At 49.0% G+C, this 12664-nt stretch overlaps 1 protein-coding gene across 5 annotated transcripts in view; it reads left to right on the forward strand.

Moving 5' to 3' along the window:
• The window catches only part of USP15 (ubiquitin specific peptidase 15), a 120143-nt gene that overhangs the window by 21960 nt on the left and 85519 nt on the right, over window positions 1-12664 (forward strand). For 2 of the 5 annotated variants that reach the window (XM_029052328.2, XM_029052332.2), the window contains exon 2: window positions 9709-9866. In XM_029052328.2, coding sequence (XP_028908161.1) covers window positions 9709-9866 — 158 coding nt within the window. The remainder of the gene's footprint in view (window positions 1-9708; window positions 9867-12664) is intronic. The other 3 variants (XM_029052331.2, XM_029052333.2, XM_029052329.2) reach the window with 2 other exon arrangements.

The raw sequence follows: 12664 nt of genomic DNA on the forward strand, positions 1-12664 counted from the left end.
TTTATTGAGCACTTACTATGTGCAGAGCACTGTACTAAGCGCTTGGAATGTACAATTCGGCAACAGATAGAGACCGTCCCTGCCCATTGCTACTCTGTTACTAATAATAATAATAATTACGGGACTTGTGAAGTGCTTACTATGGGCCAAGCACTGTTCTAAGCACTGGGGTAGATTCAGGTTAGGTTGGACACAGTCATTCATTCATTCATTCAATAGTGTTTATTGAGCGCTTACTATGTGCAGAGCACTGTACTAAGCGCTTGGAGTGAACAAGTCGGCAACAGATAGAGACGGTCCCTGCCGTTTGACGGGCTCACGGTCTGATCGGGGGAGGCGGACGGACGAGAACGATGGCGATAAATAGAGTCGAGGGGAAGAACATCTCGTAAAAACAACAGTCCCTGTCCCACCTTGGGCTCACACTCCTAATTAAACCCTTGTGGGTTTGTATAGTAGTTTTCTTAATAAAAACCCACCACCGTAGTCACTTAAGACTCATAACTCGCCAGAGGGTTAATGGATGCGTATCTTTATACTCTATTATTATTAGGATAATAATAATAGTAATAGTGCCATTTGATTGAATGAATAATTGTTAAATGCTTATGTGCCAAGCGCTGGGGTAGATGCAAGGTAATCGGGTTGGGCACAGTCCCTGTCCCACATGGGGCTCCCAGTGTTAATCCCCATTTTACAGATGAGATAACTGAGGCACAGAGAAGTGACCTGCCCAAGGTCACACAGCAGGCAGTTATTTACTTAGTCTTATGGTCTGCCTCCCCCTCTAGACTGTAAACCTGCTGTAGGCAGGAAATGTGTGTGTATTGTTCCCTCCCAAGCACTTAGTACAGTCCTTTGCATATAGTAAGCGCTCAATAAATACAGTTGAATGAATGAATGATGTGGCAGAGCTGGGATTAGAACCCAGGTCCTTCTGACTCCCAGGCTTGTGCTCTTTCCACTAGGCCACGCTGCCTCCTGTGTCTGCCACTGGATTGTAAAATCCTTGATGGCGGGGATCAGGTTATTCTAAGAATAATAATAATAATGTTGGTATTTGTTAAGTGTTAACTATGTGCAGAGCACTGTTCTAAGCACTGGGGAAGGTACAGGGTAATCAGGTTGTCCCACGTGAGGCTCACAGTCTTCATCCCCATTTGACAGATGAGGCAACTGAGGCACCGAGAAGTGAAGTGACTTGCCCACAGTCACACAGCTGACAAATGGCGGAGCCGGGATTTGAACCCATGACCCTCTGACTCCCGGGCCCGTGCTCTACCCACTCTGCCATGCTACCTCTCAATTTTTTTTCCATTTTGTCGATCCAGTTCGTTTCTACGTTGTCTACAAGTGTTGCTGTAGGAAGGAGTTTGGATTTGAAGGTTGTCCGGGATAAAAGTGTAATATTCGATCGCGTTTACTGAGCGCTTACTCTGTGCAGAGCACTGTACCAGGCGCTTGGAGAGTGCAGTTCGGCAACAGATGGAGACAGTCCCTACCCGACAACGGGCTCACAGTCTAGAAGGGGGAGACGGACAACAAAACCAGTAGACAGGCATCAGCGGCATCGGGAATCGATCTTCATTCCAGTTTATGAAACATTTACTGCTACACGATCCCGGGAGCTAATTGCACGGCAATCAGTGGATCCAATCAATAAAAAGGCAGCGGGGACGAGTGGAAAGAAAATGGGCCCGAGAGTCCGAGGTTGCTTGTGTGCTGCGTGACCTTGGGCGAATCACTTCGCTTCCTCGGTCACCTCATCTGTAAAATGGGGATTAAGACGGTGAGCCCCGTGTGGCACAGAGACCGTGTCCGACCGAATTATCTTGTATCTACCTTAGCACTTAGGAGCCCTTAGCACAGTGCCTGTTATTCTCCCTTTATTCATTCATTCGGTAGCATTTATTGAGTGCTTACTGTGTACAGAGCACCGTACTAAGCGCTTGGAATCCCCCCTCCCAGCCCCCACGGCGCTTATGGGCACATCTGTCATTTATTTAGATTCATGTCTGTGCCCAGACTTTAAGCTCGGTATTGGCAGGAAATGTGTCTGTTGTTCTTTTGTAATAATAATAATGTTGGTATTTGTTAAGCGCTCACTATGTGCAGAGCACTGTAGTAAGCGCTGGGGTAGATACAGGGTGATCAGGTTGTCCCACGTGGGGCGCTCAGTTTTAATCCCCATTTTACAGGTGAGGTAACTGAGGCACAGAGAAGTGAAGTGACTTGCCCACAGTTACACTGCTGACAAGTGGCAGAGACGGGATTTGAATCCATGACCTCTGACTCCCTAGCTTGGGCCCTTTCCACTGAGCCACGCTGCTTCTCTACTCTCCCAAGCATTTAGTACGGCGCTCTGCATAAAGTAGGGTCTCAAATAATAATAATAATAATGTTGGTATTTGTTAAGTGCTCACTATGTGCCAAGCACTGTTCTAAACGCTGGGGTCGATACAAGGTAATCCGGTTGTCCCACGTGGGGCTCACAGTCCTCATCCCCGTTTGACAGATGAGGGAACTGAGGCCCAGAGAAGTGAAGAGACTTGCCCTGGGTCACACAGCTGACAAGCGGCGGAGCCGGGATTAGAACCCATGACCTCTGACTCCCCAGCCCGGGCTCTTTCCGCTGAGCCGCGCTGCCAGATGGGGATAAATGTGATTGAATGGATGAACGGCACATGGTAAGCGATTTAAAAAAAAGTGTTTATTTGTGCTTTTGTTCAGGGCACCTTATTAAGGGCGTGGGAGACCAGAGTAGAGATGGTAGGTATGAGCCCTGAACTCAAGGACTTCAAAGTGTACTGGGGGAGACAGACACTGAAATAAGGGACAGGGAAGACCAAGCTGTAGTATATCAAAATATATACGCATAAATGCCTACAGGTTCTGGGGGTCTGAGTAGCCAGATGCTTAGGTGACTTGGAACTTTCGAACAGCAGTTAAAGAGACTATGGGACCTTAAAAGGAGATTAATAATAATAATAATGTTGGTATTCGTTAAGCGCTTACTATGTGCAGAGCACTGTTCGAAGCGCCGGGGTAGATACAGGGGAATCAGGTTGTCCCACGTGAGGCTCACAGTCTTCACCCAGATGAGGTCACTGAGGCACAGAGAAGTTAATAATAATGTTGGTATTCGTTAAGCGCTTACTATGTGCAGAGCACTGTTCGAAGCGCCGGGGTAGACAGGGGAATCAGGTTGTCCCACGTGAGGCTCACAGTTAATCCCCATTTTACAGATGCGGTAACTAAGGCGCAGAGAAGTGAAGTGACTTGCCCACAGTCACACGGCAGGTGGCAGAGCCGGGATTCGAACCCATGACCTCGGACTCCCAAGCCCGGGCTCTTTCCCCTGAGCCGCGCTGCTTCTCTAAGTGACTCTCCCACAGTCACACAGCTGACAGGTGGCAGAGCGGGAATTGGAACCCGTGGCCTCTGACTCCCAAGCCCGGGCTCTTTCCACTGAGCCGCGCTGCTTCTGGGAAGGCCTCCTGGAAGCGGTTGAGTCAGTGACTTGTAGACAGTGGGAGAATCAACCTCACTTAGTGAACTTAGCATATCAGTCAATCAGTTGTTTTCATTGCGCACTTATGATTTGCAGAGCACTGTTCGAAGTTCATTCAGTAGTATTGATTGAGCGCTTACTATGTGCAGAGCACTGTACTAAGCGCTTGGAATGTACAGTTTGGCAACAGATAGAGACAGTCCCTGCCCAGTGACGGGCTCACGGTCTAAACGGGGGAGACGGACAGCAAAGCAAAACAGAACGAAACAAAAACAAGACGACGTCATCAAGATAGAATCGTGGAGATATACACCTCATTAAGAAAATAAATAGGGTAATAAAATATACAAATGAGCACAGTGCTGAGGGGAGGGGAAGGGGGAAGAGCAGAGGATGGGGGGTAGAGGGGAGGGGGAGCAGAGGGAAGGGGGGGCTCAGTGTGGGAAGGCCTCCTGGAGGAGGTGAGCTCTCAGTTGGGCTTTGAAGAGGGGAAGAGAGGGAGTTTGGCGTAGGTGAGGAGGGAGGGCGTTCCGGGACCGCGGGAGGACGTGGGCCGGCGGTCGACGGCGGGACGGGGGTGAACGGGAGACGGCGAGGAGGTGGGCGGCGGAGGAGCGGAGCGTGCGGGGTGGGTGGTAGAAAGAGAGAAGGGAGGAGAGGTGGGAGGGAGCAAGGGGATGGAGAGCTTTAAAGCCAAGAGTGAGGAGGTTTTGATTCGTACAAAGCGCTCGTGAGTGTACGGTAGAAGAGGATCTGACCGTGCCTCTGCTCACCTTTTCCGCTTTGGTTTCTTGGTCTTTTCATGTGGTTCGGTGTGTAGCCTCAGCAGCTGTTTGTTTCCCACTCTCTGCTCGCTCGTTTACTTGGGTGATTTCACTTGGTTCTGCCATTAAATCCTGCTCTGTAGTATTATTTATTCAAGTGGCCGGTTTGACCGTCATGCCATTGAGGAATTCGGCAACCTCTCTTTTTTTTTTTTTTTTTTTGAACGGTAAACTCTCTGGATCCGCTGCCGGAACGATTGCAAGTGGAGGCGGGGCGTCCTGGGAGAGACGTGCCCAGGGCGTCGCTCCGGGTAGGAGACGAGTCGACAGCGTAGGACGAAAAATTCAGTAGCATTTACTGTGTGCCAGGCGCTGGGGTGGAGACGAGCTGATCGGGTGGGACACGGTCCTTGTCCCACATGGGGTTCACGGACTCGATGCCCATTTTACAGATGAGGGAACGGAGGCCCAGAGGAGTGAAGTGGCACATGTTTGACGTCACCCAGCGGACGGGTGACGAAGGCAGGATCGGAACCCGGGTCCTTTCGACTCCCAGGCCCGTGCCGTAGCCACCAGCCCCCGCTGCTTCGTTCGGACAGCAGGCGCCGGTCTGTGCGCGTTATGCGCTCTAGCCAAGAAACTCGTTGCGTGCCCAAACGTGGTGTCAGAAAGGGCGGGTTGTGCAGTGCGAGTTCTTTAACACCAAATTTCTCCAGGTCGCCCCACTCCTTTTAGAGAGGACGGCAGGATCTGCCCAGTGAATGAACGTTCATCATTCTTTTCGCTTGTCCCGGACTAGGAGAACGGGGCGTATTCAGCCCTGTGTGTGGCCCGCAGACACGGTTGTAGCCCTCTTGACGTATGGGCCAAGAATTTAAAAAAATCTATATCTTGTAGGTTCCGAGTTTAAACTCGAAAAGCATAAAAAGCTAGTTCTCGGACAGGGTAAAAGCGTAACAATCAGTGCAGAAAATGAATAAGATTGAAAGCAAGAAAGGACAAACAGCACTGCAGACACTGCTATATACATTTATAAAATATTATAAATAGAAAAATATTAACCAGAGGGAGAAGAACCAAGAGCTGTTTTTAAAATCTAGAAAAATAGCTCTTGGTTATTCTCCCTCTGGTTAATACTTTTATAAATGTATATAGCAGTGTTTGTGTGAAATTTTAATTTACTTTAAGCATATCTTGTATCGTTTCATAGAGCCTGACTCAATCTAAAGCCTTATGAAGTACTCTAATTATTGCAGTTTGATGGATGAATAACGATAATAACGGTGATATTTGTTAAATTACTATGTTCCAGGCACCGGGGTATATATTAGTAAATTAGGTTAGACACGGTCCCTGTCCCACGTGGGGCTCAATCCCCGTTTTCTAGATGAGGTCACTGAGGCACAGAGAAGTAAAGTGACTTGCCCAGGATCACACAGCAGATAAGTGGCGGAGCTGGGATTAGAACCCATGACCTTCTGACTCCCGGGCACGTGTTTATCCACCAGGCCATGAAATGTGGCGTAGACTTTTACGATGAGTTCCAGAGTTACTCTCACATACCCTGCCCAGCGTAGGTGTGAGGGGCGAAGCATTGCTGGCTTTCTGCTTTGATACTGGCCGTCCGGCTGCAAGGATTGACTAGAGGACTGACATATATATCGTATCAGGGTCCGCTATCCTACCGACGTTTTTCTAAACAGCCGATGCTATTTTTTGAGCGTGTACTGTGTGTGCAGACCACTGTACTAGCGGTCGGGAAAGTCCGATACAGCCGAGTTGGTATTCAGTCGCATTTATCGAGACGCTTTCCCCGCCCACAAGAGACGCGTGGCCTAATGGATGATAATCATGGTGGTATTTGTTAAGCGCTTACTATGTGCAAAGCACTGTTCTAAGCGCTGGGGGGATACAAGGTGATCAGGTTGTCCCACGTGGGGCTCACACTTTTAATCCCCGTTTTACAGATGAGGGAACTGAGGCCCCGTGAAGTGACTTGCCCACAGTCACACAGCTGGCAGGCGGGAGAGCGGGGATTCGAACCCATGACCTCTGACTCCCAAGCCCAGGACCTTGCCACTGAGCCACGCCTGGAGCAGAAGGACCCGGGTTCTGATCCACTTGTCTGTCGTGTGACCTTGTGCGAGTCACTTCACTTCTCTGGGCCTCAGTTTCCTCGTTGGTAAGATGGGGATTGAGACTGTGAGCCCCATGTGGGACAATAATGTTGGTATCTAAGCGCTTACTATGAGCAGAGCACTGTTCTAAGCGCTGGGGTAGATACAGGTAACCAGGTTGTCCCACGTGGGGCTCACGGTCTTCTACCCCATTTTACAGATGAGGGAACTGAGGCCCAGAGAAGTGAAGTGACTTGCCCAAAGTCACACAGCTGATAAGTGGCGGAGCCGGGATTCGAACCCACGACCTCTGACTCCCAAGCCCGGGGTCTTGCCACTAAAGCCACGCTGTTTCTCTGACGGACGGGCTGAGCCAAGCGAAAAGGCATCTAGCCGCAGAGGGAGCAAGCAAAGACCGTTGAGGCAGCAAGCCCATCAGCTGGGTCGGTGACAAGGAGATGGGTAATAATAATGTTGGTATTTGTCAAGCGCTTACTAGGTGCCGAGCACTGTTCTAAGCGCTGGGGGAGATACAGGGTCATCGGGTTGTCCCACGTGAGGCTCACAGTTAATCCCCATTTGACAGATGAGGTGACTGAGGCACAGAGAAGTGAAGTGACTTGCCCGCAGTCACACAGCTGACAAGGGGCAGAGCCGGGATTCGAACCCATGACCTCTGACTCCCAAGCCCGGGCTCTTTCCACTGAGCCACGCTGCTTCGGGGTAATCAATTCAGTCGGTCGTATTCTTTTACGGGATTTGTTAAGGGCTTACTATACGCTAGGCATTGTACTAAGCCACGGTGTGGTACAGTGGTGGCATTTGTTAAGTAACTGTGGTACTCGTTTAGCACTTATTATGTGCCGGGCACTGTACTAAGCACTGGGGTGGAGACAAGCAAATCGGGCTGGACCCAGTCCCTGCCACTTGTCAGCTGTGTGACTGTGGGCAAGTCACTTCGCTTCTCTGTGCCTCATTTATCTCACCTGTAAAATGGGGATTTTCTTCAGTCTTCTGTGAGCCCCACGTGGGACGGGAACTGTGTCCAGCCCAATTTGCTCGTATCCACTCCGGCGCTTAGTACAGTGCCTGGCACAGGGTGAGCCCTTGAAATATGCTGTTGATGCCTGCCTACTTGTTTTGCTTTTTTGTCCGCCTCCCCCCTTCTAGACTGTGAGCCCGTTGTCGGGTAGGGATCGTCTCTATCTGTTACCGAATTGTACTTTCCAAACGCTTAGCACAGTGCTCTCGTTAACTACGATTGAATGAATGAATGAATCAGTTTCCTCAGCCCTCCATCCTCCCCGTTAGACCGCGAACCCCTATGAGGTAGGAACTGACTCCGACCCGATCGAATCGTACCTGCCCTAGTGCACACGGTTAGCGTTTAACAAATTCCACTCTGATCATTATTAATATTATTAGCATTATTAATAGTAACTGAAGTATTTGCCAAGCACTTACTCTGTGCCGGGCACTGTACTAAGCACAGGGATAGATACGAGATGATCGGGTCGGACACAGTCCCCGTCCCACACAGGGCTCACAGGCTTCGTAGTCAGAGGTCACGGGTTCGAATCCCACCTCTGCCACTTGTCAGCTGGTGACCGGGCAAGTCACTTCACTTCTCTGGGCCTCAGTGATCTCCTCTGTCAAATGGGGATGAAGACTGTGAGCCTCACGTGGGACAAGCTGATTACCCTGTATCTACCCCAGCGCTTAGAACAGTGCTCTGCACATAGTGAGCGCTTAACAAATACCAATATTATTATTAGTATTATTATTATTATTATTATTATTATTAATCCCCATTTGACAGATGTGGTATCTGAGGCCCAGAGGAGTGAAATGACTTGCTCCGGCTCAGCCATCGGTCTACTGGCGGAGGGATTAGACTGACTACTGGGATTAGAACCCAGGTCCTTCTGACTCCCAGGCCTGTGCTCTACCCACTAGGCCGCCGTTATCGTCCAAATGGACTGGTGGCTGTGGTCCACTTGCCCGTCGGGTTCTCTACCATTTCACACTGCTCTTGCTTCTCTTCTCGCTCGGTCCCATCCCTGCCCGGCACCGTGAGCCAGCCCACCCGGCCCATCCCGGCTCAGTGGAAAGAGCCCGAGCTTGGGAGTCAGAAGTCTTGGGTTCGAATCCCGGCTCTGCCCCTTGTCAGCTCTGTGACTGTGGGCAAGTCACTTCACTTCTCGGTGCTTCAGTGACCTCATGTGTCAAATGGGGATTAACTGTGAGCCTCACGTGGGACAACCTGATGACCCTGTATCTCCCCCAGCGTTTAGAACAGTGCTCTGCACATAGTAAGCGCTTAACAAATACCAACATTTTATCATCCCGTGGGAGCCCTGCCTGAACCAATGAGAGTGCTCAGCCCGTTAGGAGCCCCACCTGAACCAATCAGAGCACTCAGCAGTCAGCCAGCTGCAGAAGACTTGTACCATGCCTATAACATGTAATAATAATGTTGGTATTTGTTAAGCGCTTACTATGTGCAGGGCACTGTTCTAAGCGCTGGGGGAAATACAGGGGGATCAGGTTGTCCCACGTGAGGCTCACAGTCTTAATCCCCATTTTACAGATAAGGGCACTGAGGCATAGAGAAGTGAAGCGACTTGCCCACAGTCACACAGCTGACAAGTGGCAGAGGCGGGATTCGAACCCTTGTCATCTGACTCCCAAGCCCTTGCTCTTTCCACTAAGCCACACTGCTTTACTGTACATGGAGAGATATGATCAACGTTCTCTACTGATTTCCTGTCATAAAGCAGCGTGGCTTGGTGGCAAGAGCCCAGGCTTGGGAGTCAAAGGTCGTGAGTTCTAATCCCGGCTCCGCCACTCATCAGCTGTGTGACTTTGGGCAAGTCACTTCACTTCTCTGTGCCTCAGTTACCTCATCTGGAAAATGGGGATGAAGACTGAGAGCCCCATGGGGGACAACCTGATTACCTTGTATCAACCCCAGCACTTAGAACAGCACTTTGCACATAGTAAGCGCTTAACAGATACCATAATTATTATTACAAATCATTACTCACTCTGGACTAGTAGCCATTTGCAAAGTTGCATTATTGATACTTTGGACTTGGACTGTGTTTATCTTACTCATAGCTTTTAGTGAGCCCCAATCATTCTCATTAATCTTCAATAAATCTGTAAAGTCAACTCGATAAAAATTTGTTTCTAACAAAAATGTAGAGAAGAATGACATCTGAAACCGTTTTTCTTTTCTCCTAAGGGTAATTTTATGCCATATGCCGTGTTTTCTCATAGTAATTTTTCTCTTCCCTTCTCTTTTCTTTTCTAGGTATCTTGTGGATAGTCGCTGGTTCAAACAGTGGAAAAAATATGTTGGGTTTGACAGCTGGGATAAATACCAGATGGGAGATCAGAATGTGTATCCTGGTCCCATTGATAACTCTGGACTTCTCAAAGGTTATTTAGTATTGTGTTCCTATAGTAAGAGTTGAGTTTTTTTGTTTTTTTAATGAATTCCTAAATGAATTATGGCATTGCTTGGCACCTTAGTGTTGACTCGATGGACTTTAATGCATGTAAAATTGTTCAGCCATTTTGTGGGTTTTGTTTTCAGTAGTCATTTATTTACTTTAAAATAAATGCTTATAATAAGAAATGTGGAAAATCTTCATGGAATTGAAATGTGGAAAATCTTTTTTTTCTTTAAATGATATGAGGGAAACTACAAATATGCTTGAATATTTTTGAGTTACTAATGACCGGCCTATACATAGTACGTATTCATTCTTTCAGCCGTGTTTATTGAGTGCTTACTGTGTGCAGGACGCTGTAGTGAGCGCTTGGGAGAATACAGTACAACAATAAACAGACGCAGTCCCTGCTCACAACCAGCTTACAGTCTAGATGGGGGGAAACAGACATTAATAAAATAAATTACAGATATGTACCTAAGTGGTGTGGGGCCGGGAGGGGGGACGAACAAAGGGAACAAGTCAGGGTGACACTAACGGAAGTATGGAGAAGAGAAAAGGGGAGCTTAGGGAAGGTCTCGTGGAGGAGATGTGCCAGCCTGTAGGCAAGTCACTTAACTTCTCTGTGCCTCAGTTCCCTCATCTGTAAAATGGGCATTAACTGTGAGCCTCACGTGGGACAACCTGAAGACCCTGTATGTCCCCCAGCGCTTAGAACGGTGCTCTGCACATAGTAAGCGCTTAACAAATGCCAACATTATTATCATTATTATTATTATTCAATAAGGCTTCGAAGAGGGGGAGAGTCATTGTCTGTCGGATCTGAGGAGCGAGGACGTTCCAGGCCAGAGGCAGGACGTGGATGAGGGGTCGGTAACCAGATAGGCGAGATGGAGGCACGGTGAGAAGGTTAGCATTAGCGGATCGAGTTGTGCGGGCCGGGTTGTAGTAGGAGAGTAGCAAGCTGAGGTAGGAGCGTGCGTTGAGAAGCAGCGTGGCTCAGTGGAAAGAGCCCGGGTTTGGAAATCAGAAGTCATGGGTTTGAATCCAGGCTCCGCCCTTGCCAGCTGACTGTGAGCAAGTCACTTCACTTCTCTGTGCCTCAGTTACCTCATCTGGAAAATGGGGATTAAAACTGTGAGCCTCCCGTGGGACAACCTGATTACCCTTATCTCCCCCAGCGCTTAGAACAGTGCTCTGCACATAGTAAGCGCTTAACAAATACCAACATTATTATTATTATTAGGAGGGGATGTGGTGTTAAAGTACCCAAAAGCCAATGGTGAGGAGTTTTTGTTTGATGCGGAGGTGGATGGGCATCCACTGGAGTTTTTTGAGGAGGGGGGTGACATGTCTTGAGCCATTTTTGGAAAAATGATCCGGGCAGCAGAATGAAGAATGGACTGGAATGGGGAGAGACAGGAGGTTGGAAGGACAGCAAGGAGTCCGACGCGGTAATCAAGGCGGGATATTAACATCGTAGCAAGTTTGGATGGAGAGGAAAGGACGGATTTTAGCTGTTTTGTGAAGGTGGGACCGGCAGGATTTAGCGATGGATTGACTGTGTGGGTTGAATGAACGAGAGGAGTCAAGGATAAAGCCAAGGTTATGGGTTTATGAGACAGGAAGGACGGTGGTGCCGTCTACAGTCGTAGGAAAGTCGGCGGGAGGAAAGGATTTGGGTGGGAAGATGAGGACTTCTGTTTTGGAATGTTAAGCTTGAGGTGACGGGAGGACATGTGAGCCCGTCATTGGGCAGGGATGGTCTCTATCTGTTGGCGAATTGTACATTCCAAGCGCTTAGTCCAGTGCTCTGCACGCAGTAAGCGCTCGATAAATACTATTGAATGAAAGTAGAGGTGCCTCCAGGGCAAGAGGAAATGCGACACTGCAGAGAGGGAGAGAGATCAGGGCTGGAGATGGAGATTTGGGTAACAGCCGCATAATGGTGGTACGCGAAACCGTGGGAGCGATTGAGTTCTGCAAGGGAGTGGGTGTAGATGGAGAGTAGAATATTCATTCAATAGTATTTATTGAGCGCTTACTATGTGCAGAGCACTGTACTAAGCGCTTGGAATGAACAAGTCGGCAACAGATAGAGACGGTCCCTGCCGTTTGACGGGCTTACAGTCTTCCTCGCTTGGTCCTGGGGTGATGTTCTCTGAAAGGGTTACAAAAGTAAAGTCAATATAAAGTGATCACAGGTTTATTTTGTAAAGCACACAAGCAACAAATCAGAGAAGCAGCGTGGTCTAGTGGAAAGAGCATGGGTCTGGAGTTAGAGGACCTGAGTTCTGATCCTGGCTCTGCCCCATGTCTGCCCATGTCACCTTGGGCAAGTCACTTAAAGAGCCCGGGCTTGGGAGTCAGAGGTCATCGGTTCGAATCCCGGCTCTGCCACTTCTCAACTTTGTGACTGTGGGCAAGTCCCTAAACTGCTCTGTGCCTCAGTGACCTCATCTGCAAAATGGGGATGAAGACGGTGAGCCTCACGTCGGACAACCTGATGACCTTGAATCTCCCCCAGCACTTAGAACAGTGCTCCGCACATAGTAAGCGCTTAACAAACACCAACATTGTTATTAGGGAAGCAGCGTGGCTCAGTGGAAAGAGCCCGGGCTTGGGAGTCAGAGGTCACGGGTTCTAATCCCAGCTCCGCCACTTGCAGGTGTGTGACTTTGGACAAGTCACTTAATTTCTCTGTGCCTCACTTACCTCATCTGTAAAATGGGCAGTAAGACTGTGAGCCCCACTTGGGCCAACCTGATCACCTTCTATCCTCCCTAGCGCTTAGTACAATGCTTTGCACATAGT

This window comes from Ornithorhynchus anatinus, chromosome 2 (genome assembly GCF_004115215.2).
Source record: "Ornithorhynchus anatinus isolate Pmale09 chromosome 2, mOrnAna1.pri.v4, whole genome shotgun sequence".
Classification (NCBI taxonomy): domain Eukaryota; kingdom Metazoa; phylum Chordata; class Mammalia; order Monotremata; family Ornithorhynchidae; genus Ornithorhynchus; species Ornithorhynchus anatinus.